The following is a 21,997-nucleotide window of genomic DNA, read 5'->3' on the forward strand; positions in this document are numbered from 1 at the left end:
ACATTAGGAACACCTTCCTAATATTGAGTTGCAGCCCCTTTTGCCCTCAGAACAGCCTCAATTCGTCTGTGCATGGACTCTACAAGGTGTCGAAAGCGTTCCATAGGGATGCCCATGTTGACTCCAATGCTTCCCACAGTTGTGTCAAGTTGGCTGGATGTCCTTTGGGTGGTGGACCATTCTTGACACACACGGGAGACTGTTCAGCGAGAAAAACCCAGTAGCATTGCAGTTCTTGACACACTCAAACCGGTGCGCCTGGCACCTACTACCATACCCCGTTCAAAGGCACTTAAATATTTTGTCTTGCCCATTTACCCTCTGAACGCCACACATACACAATCCATGTCTCAAGGCTTAAAAATCCTTCTTTAACCTGTCTCCTCCCCTTCATCTACACGGATTGGAGTGGATTTAACAAGTGACATCAATAAGGGATCATAGCTTTCACCTGGATTCACCTGGTCAGTCTATTTCATGGAAAGAGTAAGTGTTCTTAATGTTTTGTACACTCAGTGTGTATTTGTTTAGATCTGTTAAAGATAGCAGTGGTATTTATTTACAGTGCAGGTGATGATGAAGACTGGATACAGAGGTTGAAGACAAAAAAGGTTTGCAGTAACTTACTTGACCATACCTTGAAAATGACCATAACTTCTGTCTCCCTTCTGACAATCTCTCCGTCCAGGTGGTCTACAAGAATAACGACATCCGTCTGGAGCTCTCCCGTCTGGCCCGCATCGTAGACCCTAAGATGAAGATCCAGGGGGACGTGGTGTTTAAGTGTGAGAACGTGGCCACCCTGGACCCTATCTCCTTCGAGACCCCCGAGGCCTTTATCAGCCTGCCCAAGTGGAACACCAAGAGGATGGGCTCCATCTCCTTTGACTTCAGGACCTCGGAACCCAACGGACTCATCTTGTTCACCCACGGCAAGCCCCAGGAACGCAAGGAGGCCCAACGCAGCCAGAAGAACACCAAGGTAAGCCAATGAATGATGAATGGATCAAACAAACAATTCACTTTAGCCTTTAGGCAAAGCTGTGTCTAAACTTGTAAAGAATCCATTCAATAGTGTAAGAAGAAACCAAAGATCTGTATTCAAGGATTTTTTTGTAAAGTCTTGGATTTATATATCCTGTTTGTAGCCCTATGATGAACTGAACACCTTGACGATATCCCTTAGGTCGACTTCTTTGCAGTGGAGCTGCTGGATGGCAGTCTATACCTACTGTTAGACATGGGCTCTGGGACCATCAAGGTCAAAGCCACCCAGAACAAGGTCAATGACGGGGCCTGGTACCACGTAGACATACAGAGGGATGGACGCTCAGGTGAGTCCTCTTACCTAATACCCTGTTCCTGCTGCCCCACTCTCTACTTCCCTATCCCCATCTCTCTATCACTCCCTTCTCTCGCTCTCTCTCCTTCCCCTTTCTCTCCGTCTTCAGGACCCTTTATCTATCACTCTTGCCCTTGAGTGTGTGTGTGTGTGTGTGTGAGTGAGTGTCTGTGTGTGTGTGTGTGTTGTTGTATCGATGTGAGTGCGGCGTATCACTCTCTGCCCAGTGCTGGGCCTGTGGGGGTCTCAGAGTGCAGACAGCCTGTTAGACAATGCTGGGATGGCATGGCCAGGTGACTCACTGCAGCACATATTACTGCTACTGATATACCACTGCCGCCATACACACATTGGCATACACACACTCACACACACACACATGGGTGCACACATACACACACATGGGCGTACACATAGACGAACACAGAAGCACGTATACACACTGTTCAAGCGCACTCTGAATCTAAGTGAAGGACACACAGAGAGGCCACAGACACACTCTGCTGCTTGGCTTGAGACATAAACAGAGATAAGCCTGTCATACAGAAGTGTCTGCGCTGTAACTGTCTCAATGTTCTCTCTCTCTTGTTCTATCCCTCTCTCCCTCTCTCTGAGGGATACTTACAATCACAAATCTCATATATCTTCTCTAAGCTGTGAGACTCTATTTGAGTGAGAGCATCCGGAAACCCTGTGCCCTCTATCGATCCCTTATACAGACAATGGCTTACCAATACGTTATGCTATACTCAATATCTTCAAGGCTGTCAGCCTTCAAAACTCTACCATCATTGTAGATGAGTGTGGAAAAGTAAAGCTACGCTGGCCTAGTAAAGTACAATTTTTGAATATATTTATTGAGCACACAGATTCCAATTGGGCCCACATAGGCTAGAGCAGGGGTATTCAACTCTGACCCTACGAGGTCCGGAGCCTGCTGGTTTTCTCTTCTACCTGATCATTAATTGCACCCACCTGGTGTACCAGGTCTAAATCAGTCCTTGATGAGAGGGGAACAATGGAAAAAAAGCAGTGGAACTGGCTTCGAGGTCCAGATTTGAATTTGAGGGTGCTAGTTTGGAAACCCATGTCCTACAGTGCAAGGGAGTACTGTCTTATCTAACAATGGTAGAGATACAATGTAAAAATGTTTGATTTAATAATGTGGTTTTAAACCATCTCCTCTCCCTCTCCAGGCACCATCTCAGTCAACAGCCGGCGCACCCCGTTCACAGCCAGCGGTGAGAGTGAGATCCTGGACCTGGAAGGAGACATGTACCTTGGGGGTCTACCCTCGGACCGTGCCAACCTCATCCTGCCCACCGAGCTGTGGACCGCCATGCTCAACTACGGCTACGTGGGCTGCGTGCGTGACCTCTTCATCGACGGGCGCAGCAAGGACATCCGGCAGATCGCTGAGGCCCAGAACGGGGCGGGCATCAAGCCATCGTGCAACAAGGTGGTGGGGAAACAGTGCGAGAGCTACCCGTGTAAGAACAGAGGCGTCTGTAAGGAGGGATGGAACCGGTTTATCTGTGATTGTACCGGCACGGGGTACTGGTCACGCACCTGCGAGAGAGGTAGGTGGAAGCGATTGGTTTGTGTGTTTTGCATGCATGCTTGTGTGTGTGTGTTCCAACTGTGTACAGTGCATTCGGAAAGTATTCAGACCCCTTTACTTTTTCCACACTTATTCTAAAATGGATTAAATAGTTTTTCCCCCCACATCAATCTACACACAATACCCCATAATGACAATGCAAAAACAGGTTTTTAGAAATTTGTGCAAATGTATAAAAAAACAAACAGGAAATAACACATTTACATAAGTATTCAGACCGTTTACTCTGTACTTTGTTGAAGCACCTTTTGCAGCAATTACAGCCTTGAGTCTTCTTGGGTATGACGCTACAGGCTTGGCACACCTGTATTTGCGGAGTTTCTCCCATTCTTCTCTGCAGATCCTCTCATGCTCTGTCAGGTTGGATGGGGAGTGTCACTGCACAGCTATTTTCAGGTCTCTCCAGAGATGTTCGATCGGGTTCAAGTCCGGGCTCTTGCTGGGCCACTCAAGGACATTTAGAGACTTGCGTTGTCTTGGCTGTGTGCTTAGTGTCGTTGTCCTGTTGGAAGGTGAACCTTTGCCCCAGTCTGAGGTCCTGAGTGCTCTGGAGCAGGTTTTTAACAAGGATCTCTCTGTACGTTGCTACGTTCATCTTTCCCTCAATCCTGACTAGTCTCCCAGTCCCTGCCACTGAAAAACATCCCCACAGCATGATGCTGCAACTACCATGCTTCACCATAGGGATGGTGCCAGGTTTGGGCCAGCTCTAGGAAGAGTATTTTTTTATTTAATTTAATTTTTGTATTTATTTAAATGTATATAAAAAAAAATAATAATCTGCTTTAATATTGCAGATAGATTGTAACTTCCATCGATGTAATTGTCTGCATCACTTTCAATTCCCCATTTGTTCAATTCCCCATTTGTGACTCCTGAGTGGCGCAGTGGTCTAAGGCACTGCATCGCAGTGCTAACTGTGCCACTAGAGATCCTGGTTCGAATCCAGGCTCTGTCGTAGCCGGCCGCGACCGGGAGACTCATGGGCGGTGCACAATTGGCCCAGCGTCGTCCAGGGTAGGGGAGGGAATGGCCGGCAGGGATGTAGCTCAGTTGATAGAGCATGGCGTTTGCAACGCCAGGGTTGTGGGTTCGATTCCCACGGGGGGCCAGTAAAAAAAAATATGTGTTCACTAACTGTAAGTCGCTCTGGATAAGAGCGTCTGCTAAATGACTAAAATGTAAATGTTTTTTTCCCCCTCAAATATATATACAGTGGGGAACAAAAGTATTTAGTCAGCCACCAATTGTGCAAGTTCTCCCACTTAAAAAGATGAGAGAGGCCTGTAATTTTCATCATAGGTACACGTCAACTATGACAGACAAAATGAGAAAAAAAAATCCAGAAAATCACATTGTAGGATTTGTAATGAATTTATTTGCAAATTATGGTGGAAAATAAGTTTTGGTCACCTACAAACAAGCAAGATTTCTGGCTCTCACAGACCTGTAACTTCTTCTTTAAGAGGCTCCTCTGTCCTCCACTCGTTACCTGTATTAATGGCACCTGTTTGAACTTGTTATCAGTATAAAAGACACCTGTCCACAACCTCAAACAGTCACACTCCAAACTCCACTATGGCCAAGACCAAAGAGCTGTCAAAGGACACCAGAAACAACATTGTAGACCTGCACCAGGCTGGGAAGATTGAATCTGCAATAGGTAAGCAGCTTGGTTTGAAGAAATCAACTGTGGGAGCAATTATTAGGAAATGGAAGACATACAAGACCACTGATAATCTCCCTCGATCTGGGGCTCCACGCAAGATCTCACCCCGTGGGGTCAAAATGATCAGAAGAACGGTGAGCAAAAATCCCAGAACCACACAGGGGGACCTAGTGAATGACCTGCAGAGAGTTGGGACCAAAGTAACAAAGCCTACCATCAGTAACACACTACGCCGCCAGGGACTCAAATCCTGCAGTGCCAGACGTGTCCCCCTGCTTAAGCCAGTACATGTCCAGGCCCGTCTGAAGTTTGCTAGAGTGCATTTGGATGATCCAGAAGAGGATTGGGAGAATGTCATATGGTCAGATGAAACCAAAATATAACTTTTTGGTAAAAACTCAACTCGTCGTGTTTGGAGGACAAAGAATGCTGAGTTGAATCCAAAGAACACCATACCTACTATGAAGCATGGGGGTGGAAACATCATGCTTTGGGGCTGTTTTTCTGCAAAGGGACCAGGACGACTGATCCGTGTAAAGGAAAGAATGAATGGGGCCATGTATCGTGAGATTTTGAGTGAAAACCTCCTTCCATCAGCAAGGGCATTGAAGATGAAACGTGGCTGGGTCTTGCAGCATGACAATGATCCCAAACACACCGCCCGGGCAACGAAGGAGTGGCTTCGTAAGAAGCATTTCAAGGTCCTGGAGTGGACTAGCCAGTCTCCAGATCTCAACCCCATAGAAAATCTTTGGAGGGAGTTGAAAGTCTGTGTTGCCCAGCGACTGCCCCAAAACATCACTGCTCTAGATGAGATCTGCATGAAGGAATGGGCCAAAATACATTGTGAAGACTTACAGAAAACGTTTGACCTGTGTCATTGCCAACAAAGGGTATATAACAAAGTATTGAGAAACTTTTGTTATTGACCAAATACTTATTTTCCACCATAATTTGCAAATAAATTCATTAAAAATCCTACAATGTGATTTTCTGGAAAAAAAATTCTCATTTTGTCTGTCATAGTTGACGTGTACCTATGATGAAAATTTCAGGCCTCTCTCATCTTTTTAAGTGGGAGAACTTGCACAATTGGTGGCTGACTAAATACTTTTTTCCCCCACTGTATATACATACATACACATACATATACACATACATACATATAAATACATATCCTTTAAAAAATATATTTCCCTTTATTACTTTCCAACCCCAACACCCCTTCCCTTATTTGAGTAAACTAGTGAACAACAATGCTTATGCCTCTATTCCAGCTTATACATACTATATACATTTTATGGACACAGTCAATTTTACAATAATTCTATTGTATTTTTTATTTATTTTTACTTCCTCTACCCTCAACCTCTCCGATCATTTTCATGATGTCCATCCGGTTTGCTTCTATATGCCATATCTTTCAAACTCTGCTCTTTCACAAAAGCTGTCAACCTAAAACATATATACTTATTATGGACACAGTATGCTTTACATTAGTTATCTTGGTGTTATTAGTTTTTGTTGTTATTTGTCCCATCCTTCAACTCCATTCAACACCACCCATCTGTCTCTTAACACCATCCATATTGGATTTCTATTTGCCATATATTTTTCAACTGTACTGTGATGTTTTACAAAAGTTATGAACCCTTCTATTCTCATTGTTTCTACAGATTGTAAATTGAAAATACATATTTTTTGCTAAAAGTATTATATTATTGATCGATTGACTCTGACTTTTCAGATCACCCAGTAGTGCTATCTGCAGGGTTAGCTCCAGGTAAATATTGCAATCCTTTAGCCATTCCTAGACCTGTGTCCAAAAACAAGCTACAAATGGACAGTACCAAAACTCTCTCTTTGCAGCAAAATCTGCAGAGGTGGGAAGATTGTATCCCCCATATAAATAACATTCTATTGGTAGCAAGAATTTTGAATAATAATTTAAATTGAACAATTCTACGTTTTGAATCCGGCGTCGTTTTGTGTATCAGTTCATAAACACTATGCCATGGAAATCGGTACGTCAAAAATCTCTTCCCAACTATTTTGCAATCTATATGGGACGGCTGTCAATCCTTTCGTTCTTAAATGAAACTGGTATATTTTTTTTTTATCACAATTTTCTTTAACCAATTATGTTCTTTAATGCAGGGCAGACAGACAAGTTCCTTACTTTTACCCCCTTCCACTTTCCTCTTCCATTTTTGCGGTAATGCTGCAATTATTTGGTTGTAATTTTGGGTAGAGTCTAGGAAGAATCTTGGTGGTTCCAAACTTCTTCCATTTAAGAATGATGGAGGCTCCTGTGTTCTTGGGGACCTTCATTGCTGCAGAATTTTTTTGGTACCCTTCCCCAGATTTGTGCCTTGACACAATCCTGTCTCGGAGCTCTAGGGACAATTCCTTCGACCTCATGGCTTGGTTTTTGCTCTGACATGCACTTTCAACAGTGTGATCTTCTATCGACAGGTGTTTGCCTTTCCATATCATGTCCAATCAATTGAATTTACCACAGGTGGACTCCAATCAAGTTGTAGAAACATCTCAAGGATGATCAATGGAAACAGGATGCACCTGAGCTCAAGTTCGAGTCTCATAGCAATGGGTTAGAATAGTTATGTAAATAAGATATTTCCGTTTTTTATCTTTAATACATGTGCAAAAATGTCTAAAAACCTGTTTTGCTCTGTCATTATGGGGTATTGTGTGTAGATTGATGAGATTTTCTATTTATTTAATCCATTTTAGAAGACTGTTATGTAACAAAATGTGGAAAAAGGGAAGGGGTCTGAATACTTTACGAATGCACTGTATGTGTGTATGTTTTTTGCATGTATTGTTGTATGGATTTGATTTGCATTTACGTCATTTAGCAGACGCTCTTAACCAGAGCGACTTACAGGAGCAAATAGGGTTAAGTGCCTTGCTCAAGGGCACATCGACAGATTTTTCACTTAGTCTGCTCAGGGATTAGAACCAGCAACCTTTTGGTTAGTGGCCCAACGCTCTTAATCGCTAGGGTGCCTCTGCTGCCCAGAGGTTAAGAACTCACTGGTCCTTGTTGACTGTGTTTACTGTTTTCTTCCTGTGAAATGGTTTATTAAAACATTAGTGGACCTTTGGCCATGCTCCGCGTGTCAGAGGGAGGTTAAGGCTCTAGAGGAGGTTGTGGTGAAGGCTTTATTGTTGACACTGTTGAAAGATTAATGTGGTTTTTGCCCTTTTCTTGTGAACTTTACTCTGCCCAAGGCAACCCAGCGTTAAAGTTTTATGACCAGTTTCCAAATTGCATCGCTTGTTTTCAAAGTGTTCAAAGAAAACAGTACTTTTAAATTATTTTCCCCGTTTTTTTTTTTTTGTCAGGACTTGAGAGTGTTACATGTGACCCTATCACACAATCACAGCCAGAGGATATACAGTACAAACCCATTACTGAAGATGATATACCACAGTAATACACTATACTGTAAACCTACTGCTTATGAATGGAAACACATACTTATCGATCCCCTCCATCCCTCCCTCCCTCCCTCCTTTTATCTCCCTCCGTTACAGACACATACTGTAAATCAGGCCATCTTTGGCTCTATTCTTAGGGTCAACCCGCCAAAGACCTGCACTTGTGAGGGAAAACACTTATTGAAAACACCAGCGAAAGGGTTTGAATTACAGCTGTGTGACCATAACGATATCTATTATGGAATCTATTCATCTAATGTGGGAGATAAAAAGTATGTGGAACTGCCTGTTTACAAGGTCACCTGTATAAGACACCCCTGAAAACACACAGGAGCAGTAGGTTTCTTTTAACATGTGCTCGTCTTGCAGTATCAGTAGAATAGATCAGTGAAATGTATTTAATATGAACCTGTTCTGCATGACCAACATCGAGAAATGAGAGGAGATGTCTAATGAAGGATTACTGTGCTAGGGGTATTTCTTTTAGCCCTTAGGTTACGCAATCTTGTGCAATATAAGCTGTTTTGAAGTATATCATTGGAATCAGCTATGCTGACGTAATGTTTTGGTATGAAACAAAGTACTCTGGTAATAAAGTTGAAGACGAGAGCATTTGGCTTGACTAATTCGATTAGAACAGAATGCAAGACATGAAAGTACGTTCCTCCACTTCGATTATCATTCTTGTGCGTGTGTTAGTGTGTCTGTGTGTGCATGCGTGCACGTGTGTGTGTGTGTATGAGATATCAGTGTGTGTGTTCAGTGTGTGTGTTCAGTGTTGATGTTATGAGTGATTATGGGTAGGCAGAGCCCAGGCAGGCGATAGCAGTGCTAGAGCTATATGTCACAGCCGGCTGGCTACAGCCCTGGAGTTAATGGCTGTTGACTCAGGCACTGTAAAGGTCACCTAACCCAGGCCTTGGGAGAGAGAGGCCACGGCCAGGACCCCATGGCTCCACAACAACATCACAGTGCCATGCACACAGCCAAACATACACACACACACACACACACACGGACACACGCACGCACGCACATACACACACACACACTCTTCTCTCCCAGTTTGTCAGATAGAGATAGTGATGTATGTTATTACTCATGCATGGAGAAGTCCTGGGGTTAGAGAAAAGTATCCTATTTCAACGGGTTTCAAAAGATTCCAGGAGATTTCGTATGGATTGATCAAAAGCATGGCTGAAAACCAATTAATGCATTTTACAAATTATTCCAGACGCTTTTACCATATCTAATAATGGCTTGGAGATAACATCTCTATCCAGCTCCGTTCCACTATTCATCCTCCAGTTTCAGTTTAATCTCATTTTGACTTTGGAGGAAAACTTTGTGTGTGTGAGAGAGAGAGAGAGAGAGAGAGAGAGAGAGAGAGAGAGAGAGAGAGAGAGAGAGAGAGAGAGAGAGAGAGAGAGAGAGAGAGAGAGAGAGCGCGAGAGAGAGAGAGAGAGAGAGAGAGAGAGAGAGAGAGAGAGAGAGAGAGAGAGAGAGAGAGAGAGAGAAAGAGAGAGAGAGAGAGGCAGAGAGAGATGGAGGGAGGGAGCGAGAGAGAGAGAGGGGAGGGATAGAGAGAGTGTGTGAAGAGAGAGAGCGAGGGGAGGGAGAGAGAGTGTGAAGAGAGAGAGAGGGAAAGAGAGAGAGAGAGGTCAATCAGATATGAAAGCTAACTGTTCACCTCTAATCAGTGTGTAAGGGATATTGGTCTATTGAAATACTAACATAAAGAACTGAGAAATGCAGGGAGGTCTGTATGAGTCAGTTTATTAACATCATGTTATTTTCAGTCATTTCAGGGTACAAACAATATTTAAATAGTCTGTATTTTCTCTCCTTAGCTGTGCAGTGAGTACTCTCCCTTTTCTAGTAATGCATGTCTTAATTGTGAAGGTAAATTATGCAATGTAACTAGTTAACTTAAGCTTCCATTTTCATGACAGCATGCACACGCAATTACGCACACACACACACACACACACACACACACACACACACACACACACACACACACACACACACACCCTGTCCTTCCACTCCACAGGGCTTCCGTTTGTCAGATGGTTATCAGCTTGGACAGAGGTTATGACACCTCAAGGTCCGGCTGAAGTAATGACCCCCGCCACAGCTTCCTGTTTCCTGTGGTGTCACAGTGTGCACCGACTGACAAATCGTTGGCTACACCAGCGTGAGGGATATGCTACCCAGCAGGCTGACACTCTCTCAGTTTACCCAACAAATGATTGTTGTTCTGCATCGCATTATCTCCCATATGTCTTCTTTTCTATAAACCTCTCTCTACCATAACATTCTTCTTCTCTTACACTGCTCTATGGAGCACTGTCCTTTACCTAACAGCTAACAACCATATCACAGCATAGAAGGCTTTTGAAACCTGAACTCTTGATCTTATCCCTGTGTTTTTGTCTGTAGTCGGAGTATTGGGACTTTCGACCAAACTTCTAACTGTAGTTACCCTTACCCACAATCTCAGGGTTTAGATATGAGTTTATGAGACTTTCAAGGTCTGAATATTCTGGTTTACTTTGCTTGATTTTAACCAAGCAACAGAAGATTGTATCTATGCTTTTAAGTATATTGGTTCTAGTTAGTTTATAGAGGATCATATATCTCTGACGGATCCTGCAGTTTGAAAAATATATATATACACAACTTGCAACAATTTCAAAGATTTTACTGAGTTACAGTTCATATAAGGAAATCAGTCAATTGAAATAAATTCATTATGCCCTATATCACGTTTCAGGAGAAGACCCAGATGCAGACAGTGTCGAAGTAACAAAAGTTTATTACAAAAACAGGGGGCAGGCAAACGACAGGTCAAGGGCAGGCAGAGGTCTGTAATCCAGATCAGAGTCCAAAAGGTACAGAATGGCAGGCAGAATGGTCAAAACTGGGAAAAAACAGAAACTTGAGAAAGACAGGAGCAAGGGGAAAACTGCTGGTAGGCTTGACGAAACAAAACGAGCTGGCAACAGACAAACAGAAAACACAGGTATAAATACACTGGGGATAATGGGGAAGATGGGCGACACCTGGAGGGGGTGGAGACAATCACAAAGACAGGTGAAACTGATCAGGGTGTGACACCCTAATCTATGGATTTCACATGACTGGGCACGGGCCAGTGGCAACCCGTCATTCAGGGCAGGTGGGCCCACATTTTTGGTTAAAAAAAAAATATATATATATATATATATATATATATACACACTACCAGTCAAAAGTTTGGACACAACTACTAATTCAATGGTTTTTCTTTATTTTTATTTTATTTTTTACATTGTAGAATAATAGTGAAGACATATGGAATCATGTAGTAACCCAAAAAGTGTGTTGTGACAAGGTATACAGAAGATAGCCCTATTTGGTAAAAGACCAAGTCCATATTATGGCAAGAACAGCTCAAATAAGCAAAGAGAAACGACAGGCCATCATTACTTTAAGACATTAAGGGCAGTCAATAAGGAACACTTCAAGAACTTTGAAAGTTTCTTCAAGTGCAGTCGCAAAAACCATCAAGCGCTATAATGAAACTGGCTCTCATGAGGACCGTCACAGGAATGGAAGACCCAGAGTTACCTCTGCTGCAGAGGATAAATTCATTAGATTTACCAGCCTCAGAAATTGAAGCCCAAACAAGTGCGTCAGAGAGTTCAAGTAACAGACACATCTCAACATCAACTGTTCAGAGGAGACTGCGTGAATCAGGCCTTCATGGTCGAATTGCTCCAAAGAAACCACTACTAAAGGACACCAATAAGAAGAAGAGACTTGCTTGGGCCAAGAAACACGAACAATGGACATTAGACCGGTGGAAATGTGTCCTTTGGTCTGGAGTCCAAATTGGCGATTTTTGGTTCCAACTGCTGTCATTGTGAGACGCAGTGTAGGTGAACGGATGATCTCCAGAAGTGTAGTTCCCACCGTGAAGCATGGAGGAGAAGGTGTGATGGTGTGGGGGTGCATTGCTGGTGACACTGTCAGTGATTTATTTAGAATTCAAGCCACACTTAACCAGCATGGCAACCACAGCATTCTGCAGTGATATGCCATCCCATCTGGTTTGCGCTTAGTGGGATAATCATTTATTTTTCAACAGAACAATGACCCAACACACCTCCAGGCTGTGTAAGAGCTATTTGACCAAGAAGGATAGTGATGGAGTGCTGCATCAGATGACCTGGCCTCCACAATCCCCCGACCTCAACCCAATTGAGATGGTTTGGGATAAGTTGGACCGCAGAGTGAAGGATAAGCAGCCAACAAGTGTGCAGCATATGTGGGAACTCCTTCAAGACTTTTGGAAAAGCATTCCAGGTGAAGCTGGTTGAGAGAATGCCAATAGTGTACAAAGCTGTCATCAAGGCAAAGGGTGGATACTTTGAAGAATCTCAAATATAACATATATTTTTATTTGTTTAACACGTTTTTGGTTACTACTTTTGCATGTTATTTTGGCATTAATACATGTCACATATCAGTTTGCAAACAATGTAAAAAAAAATAATTTAGTTAATAAAGCCGAATATAAACATGGTCTCTTTTTTGCTTTCTTGAATAAGGCAGCTCCAAAATGCAGGTATTTCCGCCTATCTCAGTGCTTTCTGTGGTGATGGGGCAGCCAGGGGAAAATGCGGAGCATAGGTGTTGGTCATGTTCTCTAGTTGCACCATTATTAGCTCAGTGTTCTCTCACTCTTGGGGACAGTATGTCAACGCCAAGTCTAAGGGTAGAGCTCGAAAATTCAAGCCCCTTGGGTGCTGCCATAGAGTTACATTAGATGTTCCCATCTAAGAAGGCTCAAGGTCATTGGCCACAGATAAAATGACCTCAAATCACATTATATCTACAGTAGCTTTGATTGGACAGATCATGTAAACATCATTAGTTTTATTAATTTTTTTAGGTCATTTAGCAGACGTTCTTATCCAGTGCGACTTACAGGAGCAATTAGGGTTAAAAACCTTGCTCAAGGGCACATCGACAGATTTTTCACCTAGTCGGCTCGGGGATTAGAACCAGTGACCTTTCGGTTACTGGCACAACGCTCTTAACCACTAAGCTACCTGCTGCCCCATCATACTTTCAAAATCTTAGCTAGCAGTCATCATCATGAATCAAGTCGACACTCTACTGGCAAATCCTTTTTAATCCTTGTCATATGAAGAGAAATAATGAAGAGAAATTATAGATACAACGTATCGGTGCTCATCGGCCATTGGACATAAACATTACACAACAAGTTGGAAATAGCAAATTCAACAATTAGTGGTTTGGAAGGAATCAGTGACAGTGGCTAACTGCAAGCACTGCAAAGCAATCACTAACCTGCTATTCAGTGGAGTGGCTGTGTGGTCCCAAATCTGGGATTGAGGGTCTCTTTTATAAGTTTAAAATGATAAACATTCAACATTGGCCATGCTGTCAATGAAGCATGATTTGTGCTGCGCTCAAAATAACTGTTACCTCGGAACTGCGAAAACTTGACTTATTAGTCATTTAGCAGATGCTATTATCCAGAGCGACTTACAGTTAGTGAGTGCATAAATTTTTCATACTGGCCCCCTGTGGGAATCGAACCCACAACCCTGGCATTGCAAGCACCATGCTCTACCAACTGAGCTACAGGAGACTTCAGTGAGTCCAAGACAACTGGGATGTTGGGAAAGAATGAGCTCCGACTGGGAATACAGTGGGGAAAAAAAGTATTTAGTCAGCCACCAATTGTGCAAGTTCTCCCACTTAAAAAGATGAGAGAGGCCTGTAATTTTCATCATAGTTACACGTCAACTATGACAGACAAATTGAGAAAAGAAAATCCAGAAAATCACATTGTAGGAGCTTTAATGAATTTATTTGCAAATTATGGTGGAAAATAAGTATTTGGTCACCTACAAACAAGCAAGATTTCTGGCTCTCACAGACCTGTAACTTCTTCTTTAAGAGGTTCCTCTGTCCTCCACTCGTTACCTGTATTAATGGCACCTGTTTGAACTTGTTATCAGTATAAAAGACACATGTCCACAACCTCAAACAGTCACACTCCAAACTCCACTATGGCCAAGACCAAAGAGCTGTCAAAGGACACCAGAAACAAAATGGTAGACCTGCACCAGGCTGGGAAGACTGAATCTGCAATAGGTAAGCAGCTTGGTTTGAAGAAATCAACTGTGGGAGCAATTATTAGGAAATGGAAGACATACAAGACCACTGATAATCTCCCTCGATCTGGGGCTCCACGCAAGATCTCACCCCGTGGGGTCAAAATGATCACAAGAACGGTGAGCAAAAATCCCAGAACCACACGGGGGGGACCTAGTGAATGACCTGCAGAGAGCTGGGACCAAAGTAACAAAGCCTACCATCAGTAACACACTACGCCGCCAGGGACTGAAATCCTGCAGTGCTAGACGTGTCCCCCTGCTTAAGCCAGTACATGTCCAGGCCCATCTGAAGTTTGCTAGAGTGCATCCAGAAGAGGATTGGGAGAATGTCATATGGTCAGATGAAACCAAAATATAACTTTTTGGTAAAAACTCAACTCGTCGTGTTTGGAGGACAAAGAATGCTGAGTTGCATCCAAAGAACACCATACCTACTGTGAAGCATGGGAGTGAAAACATCAAACTTTGGGGCTGTTTTTCTGCAAAGGGACCAGGACGACTGATCCGTGTAAAGGAAAGAATGAATGGGGCCATGTATCGTGAGATTTTGAGTGAAAACCTCCTTCCATCAGCAAGGGCATTGAAGATGAAACGTGGCTGGGTCTTTCAGCATGACAATGATCCCAAACACACCGCCCGGGCAACGAAGGAGTGGCTTCGTAAGAAGCATTTCAAGATCCTGGAGTCTCCAGATCTCAACCCCATAGAAAATCTTTGGAGGGAGTTGAAAGTCCGTGTTGCCCAGCGACAGCCCCAAAACATCACTGCTCTAGAGGAGATCTGCATGGAGGAATGGGCCAAAATACCAGCAACAGTGTGTGAAAACCTTGTGAAGACTTACAGAAAACGTTTGACCTGTGTCATTGCCAACAAAGGGTATATAACAAAGTATTGAGAAACTTTTGTTATTGACCAAATACTTATTTTCCGCCATAATTTGCAAATAAATTCATTAAAAATCCTACAATGTGATTTTCTGGAATTTTTTTCCTCATTTTGTCTGTCATAGTTGACGTGTACCTATGATGAAAATTACAGGCCTCTCTCATCTTTTTAAGTGGGAGAACTTGCACAATTGGTGGCTGACTAAATACTTTTTTTCCCCACTGTATATGTTTTGAAAGGTCATCCAACTCGCAATTGTAAATCCGGAACTCGGGCCTCTTTCTAGAGCTACGACCTGAAGATCAATGACGTCATTATGATTTCGACCTTGATTTTTTCTGAGTTCCCAGTTTTCTTGAAAGCACCAGAAATCCAGAGAATGCCAGACTTTGATGACAAAATTTGCCCACGAAGGACCACCGCGCCACCTTCCTGTTCAAGTGAGCGCAGCACAACAAGGTGAATCCAAAAATGTATTGTATGCTGCTGCATAAATGATGTAATATACCAGGGAGATATGTATACTGTAGCTAAGAAAGTAATATGTTGTGTAGTAAGCTGTTAGTTGCCCCTCTGCTGCAACTTGCCCATGCCCCCCCCCCCGCTTCTCCTTCACACAAATTCAGACAGTTGATGTTCTGAAAGAGCTGAAAAATCTGGACCTCTACAAATCAGCTGGGCTAGACAATCTGTACCCTTTCTTTCTAAAATTAGCCGCCAAAATTGTTGCAACCCCTATTACTAGCCTGTTCAACCTCTCTTTCATAACGTCTGAGATCCCCAGAGATTGGAAAGCTGCCGCGGTCATCCCCCTCTTCAAAGGGGGTGACGCTCTAGATCTTAACTGTTATAGACCTATATCCATCCTGCCCTGCCTTTCGATAGTATTTGAAAGCCAAGTTAACAAACAGATCACCGACCATTTCGAATCCCACCGTGTCACGAGTTACAAAGCCAGAACCCAGAAGCAGACCAGGACAAGGTAAGTTGAAACGAAGGTGAGTGTTTATTTACAAATTCAAGAGTGATGCTGAATAATCCAGGGAACAGAGCGGGCGGCGTTGATTAGTTGTTGGGGGTGCAGGGGTTGATCCAATCATGGCTCGGCAGCCGCCGACCACCAGGCAGAGGTTGGATGAAGGTTCCGGACGAGTGACTGCAGATGGAACAAAACGGAGGTAAGTAAACAGCAAACCAACAAGGTGCAAAACAACAAAACTAACGCTAGCAGCTCTAAGACTGATACTCTGGTAAACCTACTGTTCATGGCTAACGATCCGGCAGGGAATGGATGTTAGGCCAGAGCCTAAGAAGGGTGATGATCAGGACCAGGTGTGCAGATTGCTGATGGGATGCAGGTGCGGAAATCAAGAGAGCTCCCCGGAGCGTTCCAGAACCCTCGGGAAACTGGAGATCCCGAGCAGAAAAACTAGTCCACAGACAGGACCCGACTCAGACTGCCGGGATCGTTACAGTACCCCCCTCCGACGAACGCCACCGGGCGGATTCCCCCGGAGCGCCAGGATGGAGGCGGTAGAAGTCACGGATGAGGTCAGCATCTAGGATCTGTCGCCGCGGAATCCAACTCCTCTCTTCAGGACCATACCCCTCCCAGTCCACGAGATACTGGAAACCCCGGCCCCGCCGTCTGGCATCCATGATGCGTCGCACCGTGTAGGCAGGACCACCTCCGATCATCCGAGGAGGAGGAGGAGGAGGCGGAGGAGGCAACAGAGGACTGAGGAAAACAGGCTTGAGGCAGGAGACATGAAAGGTGGGATGGACTCTGAGCGTCCTCGGGAGTTTGAGTCGAACTGCCACCGGATTGATCACCTTCTCCACCACAAACGGACCAATGAACTTCGGTAACAACTTCCTAGACTCAGTCCGTAAAGGAAGATCCCGTGTGGCCAACCAGACCCTATCTCCGATGGTGTAGGTGGGAGCGGGGATCCGGCGACGATTCGCCTGGAGCTGATACCGGTCCGAAACTCTAAGGAGTGCCTTTCTGGCCCGATGCCAGGTCCGGTGGCAACGACTGAATATGGGCCTGAACAGAAGGCACTGAGAGCTCCTTCTCCTGAGAAGGGAACAAGGGAGGTTGGTAGCCATACAGGCACTGGAAGGGAGACATCCCAGTGGCAGATGTAGGGGAGAGTATTGTGGGCATACTCAACCCAAGGCAACTGAGAGACCCAGGAGGTGGGGTTGGAAGAGGCCAGGCAGCGTAGCGTGGATTCCATCTTCTGGTTGGCTCTCTCCGCCTGACCATTAGATTGGGGGTGGAAACCAGATGTGAGACTGACTGTAGCTCCAATGGCCAAACAGAAGGACTTCCAGACAGCAGAGGTAAACTGAGGGCCACGGTCGGAAACGATATCACTGGGCAACCCGTGGACCCTGAAAACCTCCCTAACCAGGATCTCGGACGTCTCCGAGGCAGAGGGAAGCTTGGCAATTGGCACAAAGTGGGCGAACTTGCTGAATCTGTCCACGATAGTCAGAACGACCGTGTTCCCCTCAGAAGCGGGCAACCCAGTGACAAAGTCCAGGGCCAGATGCGACCATGGTCGCCGGGGAATAGGAAGGGGGGTGAAGTAGTCCAGAGCTGGGCCAATTGGTACTCTTATTCTGCGCACACACTGGACAGGCAGCAACATAACCCCGAGTATCCTCGGCCATGGCAGGCCACCAAAAACGTCTGCGAAGAAACGCCATCGTCCGAGCCACGCCAGGGTGACAAGCCATCTTGCTGGCGTGGGACCATTTGAGGACCGCAGGACGAACCGACTCAGGCACAAACAACCGACCGGGTGGACCGTTACCGGGACCGGGCTGCGTCCGAAGAGCCGCCATCACCTCCTCCTCAATCTTCCACCTAACAGCTCCCACGACGCAGTTCCGGGGGAGAATTGTCTCGGTCTTGGACCCACTCTCCTCCGTCTTGGAGAACATCCGAGACAAGGCGTCCCGCCTTGCCGTTCTTAGATCCAGGTCGGAACGTCAGGGAAAAATTGAATCGTCCGAAAAACAACGACCACCTGGCCTGACGGGAGTTGAGACGTCTAGCCGATTGCACGTAAGCAAGATTCTTGTGGTCAGTCCAGACAATAAACGGTTGCTCCGCCCCCCTCCAACCAGTGGCGCCACTCCTCCAAGGCAAGTTTCACCGCGAGAAGCTCCCGGTTACCCACATCGTAATTCCTCTCCGCAGGCGAAAGGCGACGAGAGTAGTAGGCGCAGGGATGGAGTTTACTGTCCGTGGAGCATCGCTGCGACAGGATGGCGCCAACTCCCACATCAGACGCGTCCACTTCAACGACGAACTGACGGGCCGTGTCCGGTTGAGAGAGAATCGGTGCGTTGGTGAATCGCCTCTTCAAATCCAGAAACGCTCGATCCGCCTCCGGATTCCACTTGAAGCTCCTGATACTGGAAGTCAAGGCAGTTAACGGAGCGGCCACACGGCTGTAATCCCGGATGAATCTGCGGTAGAAATTCGCAAACCCCAAAAATCTCTGGAGCTGCAATCTCGTACCGGGCTGGGCCCATTCCAGAACCGCTCTAACCTTCTCCTGGTCCATCCTAATCTCTCCCCTGGAGATGATGTACCCGAGAAAGGATGTCGTGTGGGCGTGAAACTCGCACTTCTCGGCCTTCACGAACAGGCGATTCTCCAACAATCGCTGCAGAACCTGCCGGACATGCTGGACGTGGTCGGAAGGTTCCTTCGAGAAGATCAGAATGTCATCCAGGTAAACAAACACAAAGAGACCGATCATATCTCTCAGGACGTCGTTTCACCATACTCTGGAATACCGCTGGAGCATTGGTCAGTCCAAACGGCATCACCTGATACTCAAGTGACCCATCGGTGTATTGAAACCCGTCAACCACTCGTCTCCCTCTCTGATCCGGACCATGTGATACGCATTGCGTAGGTCTAGCTTGGTGAACACCGTAGCACCCTGTAAGGAGTCGAAGGCAGAACTCATCAAGGGCAGGGGATACTTGTTCTTGACCGTGATGTCATTCAACCCCCGATAATCAATACACGGTCGAAGAGAGCCATCCTTCTTACCCACAAAGAAGAATCCTGCCCCCAGGGGTGATGATGAGGGACGAACGAGACCAGCAGCTAGGGACTCCTTGATGTAGGTCTCCAAAGCCTCACGTTCAGGGCGGGAGATACTGTATAACCTTCCCTTGGGGTAGACAGCTCCAGGGAACAGGTTGATGGCACAATCATATGGTCGGTGGGGAGGGAGTGACAGAGCCTTCTGCTTACTGAACACTTCCCCCAAATCGTGATATGTCTCGGGAACCAGGGACAAATCTGGGGGTTTAGCCTCAATCACCTGACTGGGAACCGAATGGGGACAGGCAGTCTTGAGACAGTTAGCATGACAATCAAGGCTCCAACTCGTTACCTTGCCCGTTACCCAATCGAACGTGGGATTGTGTTCCTTCAGCCAGGGGTATCCAAGGACCAGAGGAACATGGGAAGACGGCAGAATGAAGAATGAAATCATCTCCGAATGATTCCCCGACAACAGCATCTTAACCGGTTCAGTCCTCATCGTGATACGTGCCAGACTACTGCCGTTCAGAGTGGTCGCTTCAATGGCTTCCGGCAATTGCTCCTTGGAAAGCCCCAGCTGTTCCACCAACTCGGCATCAAGAAAGCTTCCATCGGCACCTGAATCGATAAAAGCGTTAATCGCTAAGCTCTGATTCCTGTTCACAAGGGTAGCCGGGAAACGGGGTCTGACAGAGGTACTGAGAGGTTGAAACTGGCTCGCTAAAAGTCCTCCCAACTTTAGCGAGCCGGGCAGTTTGACGACCGCCGAGAACAAGTGGAGATGTAATGTCCCGAGCTACCACAGTAGAGGCAGCAGTTGGTCTTACGTCTATGTTGACGCTCCTCCTTGGTTAACCCGTGCCGCCCCACTTGCATGGGTTCATTACTGGCCGGATCGTTCTGTCACGAGTTACAAAGCCAGAACCCAGAAGCAGACCAGGACAAGGTAAGTTGAAACGAAGGTGAGTGTTTATTTACAAATTCAAGAGTGATGCTGAATAATCCAGGGAACAGAGCGGGCGGCGTTGATTAGTTGTTGGGGGTGCAGGGGTTGATCCAATCATGGCTCGGCAGCCGCCGACCACCAGGCAGAGGTTGGATGAAGGTTCCGGACGAGTGACTGCAGATGGAACAAAACGGAGGTAAGTAAACAGCAAACCAACAAGGTGCAAAACAACAAAACTAACGCTAGCAGCTCTAAGACTGATACTCTGGTAAACCTACTGTTCATGGCTAACGATCCGGCAGGGAATGGATGTTAGGCCAGAGCCTAAGAAGGGTGATGATCAGGACCAGGTGTGCAGATTGCTGATGGGATGCAGGTGCGGAAATCAAGAGAGCTCCCCGGAGCGTTCCAGAACCCTCGGGAAACTGGAGATCCCGAGCAGAAAAACTAGTCCACAGACAGGACCCGACTCAGACTGCCGGGATCGTTACACACCGTACCTTCTCCGCTATGCAATCCGGTTTCCGAGCTGGTCATGGGTGCACCTCAGCCACGCTCAAGGTCCTAAACGATATTATAAACGCGATCGATAAAAAACAGTACTGCGCAGCCGTCTTCATCGACCTGGCCAATGCTTTCGACTCTGTCAACCACCGCATTCTTATTGGCAGACTAAATAGCCTTGGTTTCTCTAATGACTGCCTCGCCTGGTTCACCAACTACTTCTCAGATAGAGTTCAATGTGTCAAATTGGAGGGCCGGTTGTCTGGACCTCTGGCCGTCTCTATGGGGGTGCCACAGGGTTCAAATCCCGGGCGAACTCTATTCTCTGTGTATATCAATGATGTCGCTCTTGCTGCTGATGACGCTCGGATCCACCTCTATGCGGACGACACCATTTTGTATACATCTGGCCCTTCATTGGACACTGTGTTAACAGTTAACACTCCTTCCGTAGCCTCCAACTGCTCTTAAACACTAGTAAAACTAAATGCATGCTCTTCAACCGAACGCTGCTTGCACCCGCCCACCCGACTAGAATCACTACTCTCGGCGGGTCTGACCTAGAATATGTGGACAACTACAAATACCTAGGTGTCTGGTTAGACTGTAAACTCTCCTTCCAGACTCACATTAAGCATCTCCAATCAAAAGTTAGATCTAGAATCGGCTTCCTATTTCGCAACAAAGCCTCCTTCACTCATGCTGCCAAACATGCCCTCGTAAAACTGACTTTCCTACCGATCCTTGACTTTGGCGATGTCATTTACAAAATAGCCTCCAACACTTTACTCAGCAAATTGGATGTAGTCTATCACAGTGCCATCCGTTTTGTCACCAAAGCCCCATATACTACCCACAATTGTATCTATAAATCACTGCTAGGCAAATCCCTGTCTTATCTTAGTTCACTGGTCACCATAGCGACACCCACCCGTAGTCTGCGCTCCAGCAGGTATATCTCACTGGTCATCCCCAAAGCCAACACCTCCTTTGGCCGCCATTCCTTCCAGTTCTCTGCTGCCAATGACTGGAACGAACTGCAAAAATCTCTGACGCTGGAGACTCTTATCTCCCTCACTAACTTTAAGCGTCAGTTGTCAGAGCAGCTTACCGATCACTGCATCTGTACACAGCCTTTCTGAAATTAGCCCACCCAACTACCTCATCCCCATATTGTTATTTATTTTGCTAATTTGCACCCCAGTATCTCTATTTGCACATCATCTTTTGCACATCTATCATTCCAGTGTTAATACGAAATTGTAACTATTTTGCACAATGGCCTAT

The 21,997-nt window shown here is 45.7% G+C and overlaps 1 protein-coding gene across 18 annotated transcripts in view; it reads left to right on the forward strand.

Moving 5' to 3' along the window:
- The window catches only part of nrxn3a (neurexin 3a), a 504,060-nt gene that overhangs the window by 139,504 nt on the left and 342,559 nt on the right, over positions 1-21,997 (forward strand). For all 18 annotated transcript variants that reach the window (XR_006657440.1, XR_006657442.1, XR_005995385.2 and 15 more), the window contains 3 exons: positions 689-982; positions 1,187-1,334; positions 2,539-2,922. Coding sequence is in view for 14 of the 18 variants with exons in the window: in XM_041848285.2 (XP_041704219.2) it covers positions 689-982; positions 1,187-1,334; positions 2,539-2,922 (826 nt within the window). In the remaining 4 variants the exon portion in view is untranslated. The remainder of the gene's footprint in view (positions 1-688; positions 983-1,186; positions 1,335-2,538; positions 2,923-21,997) is intronic.

This window comes from Coregonus clupeaformis, chromosome 25, assembly GCF_020615455.1.
Source record: "Coregonus clupeaformis isolate EN_2021a chromosome 25, ASM2061545v1, whole genome shotgun sequence".
Classification (NCBI taxonomy): domain Eukaryota; kingdom Metazoa; phylum Chordata; class Actinopteri; order Salmoniformes; family Salmonidae; genus Coregonus; species Coregonus clupeaformis.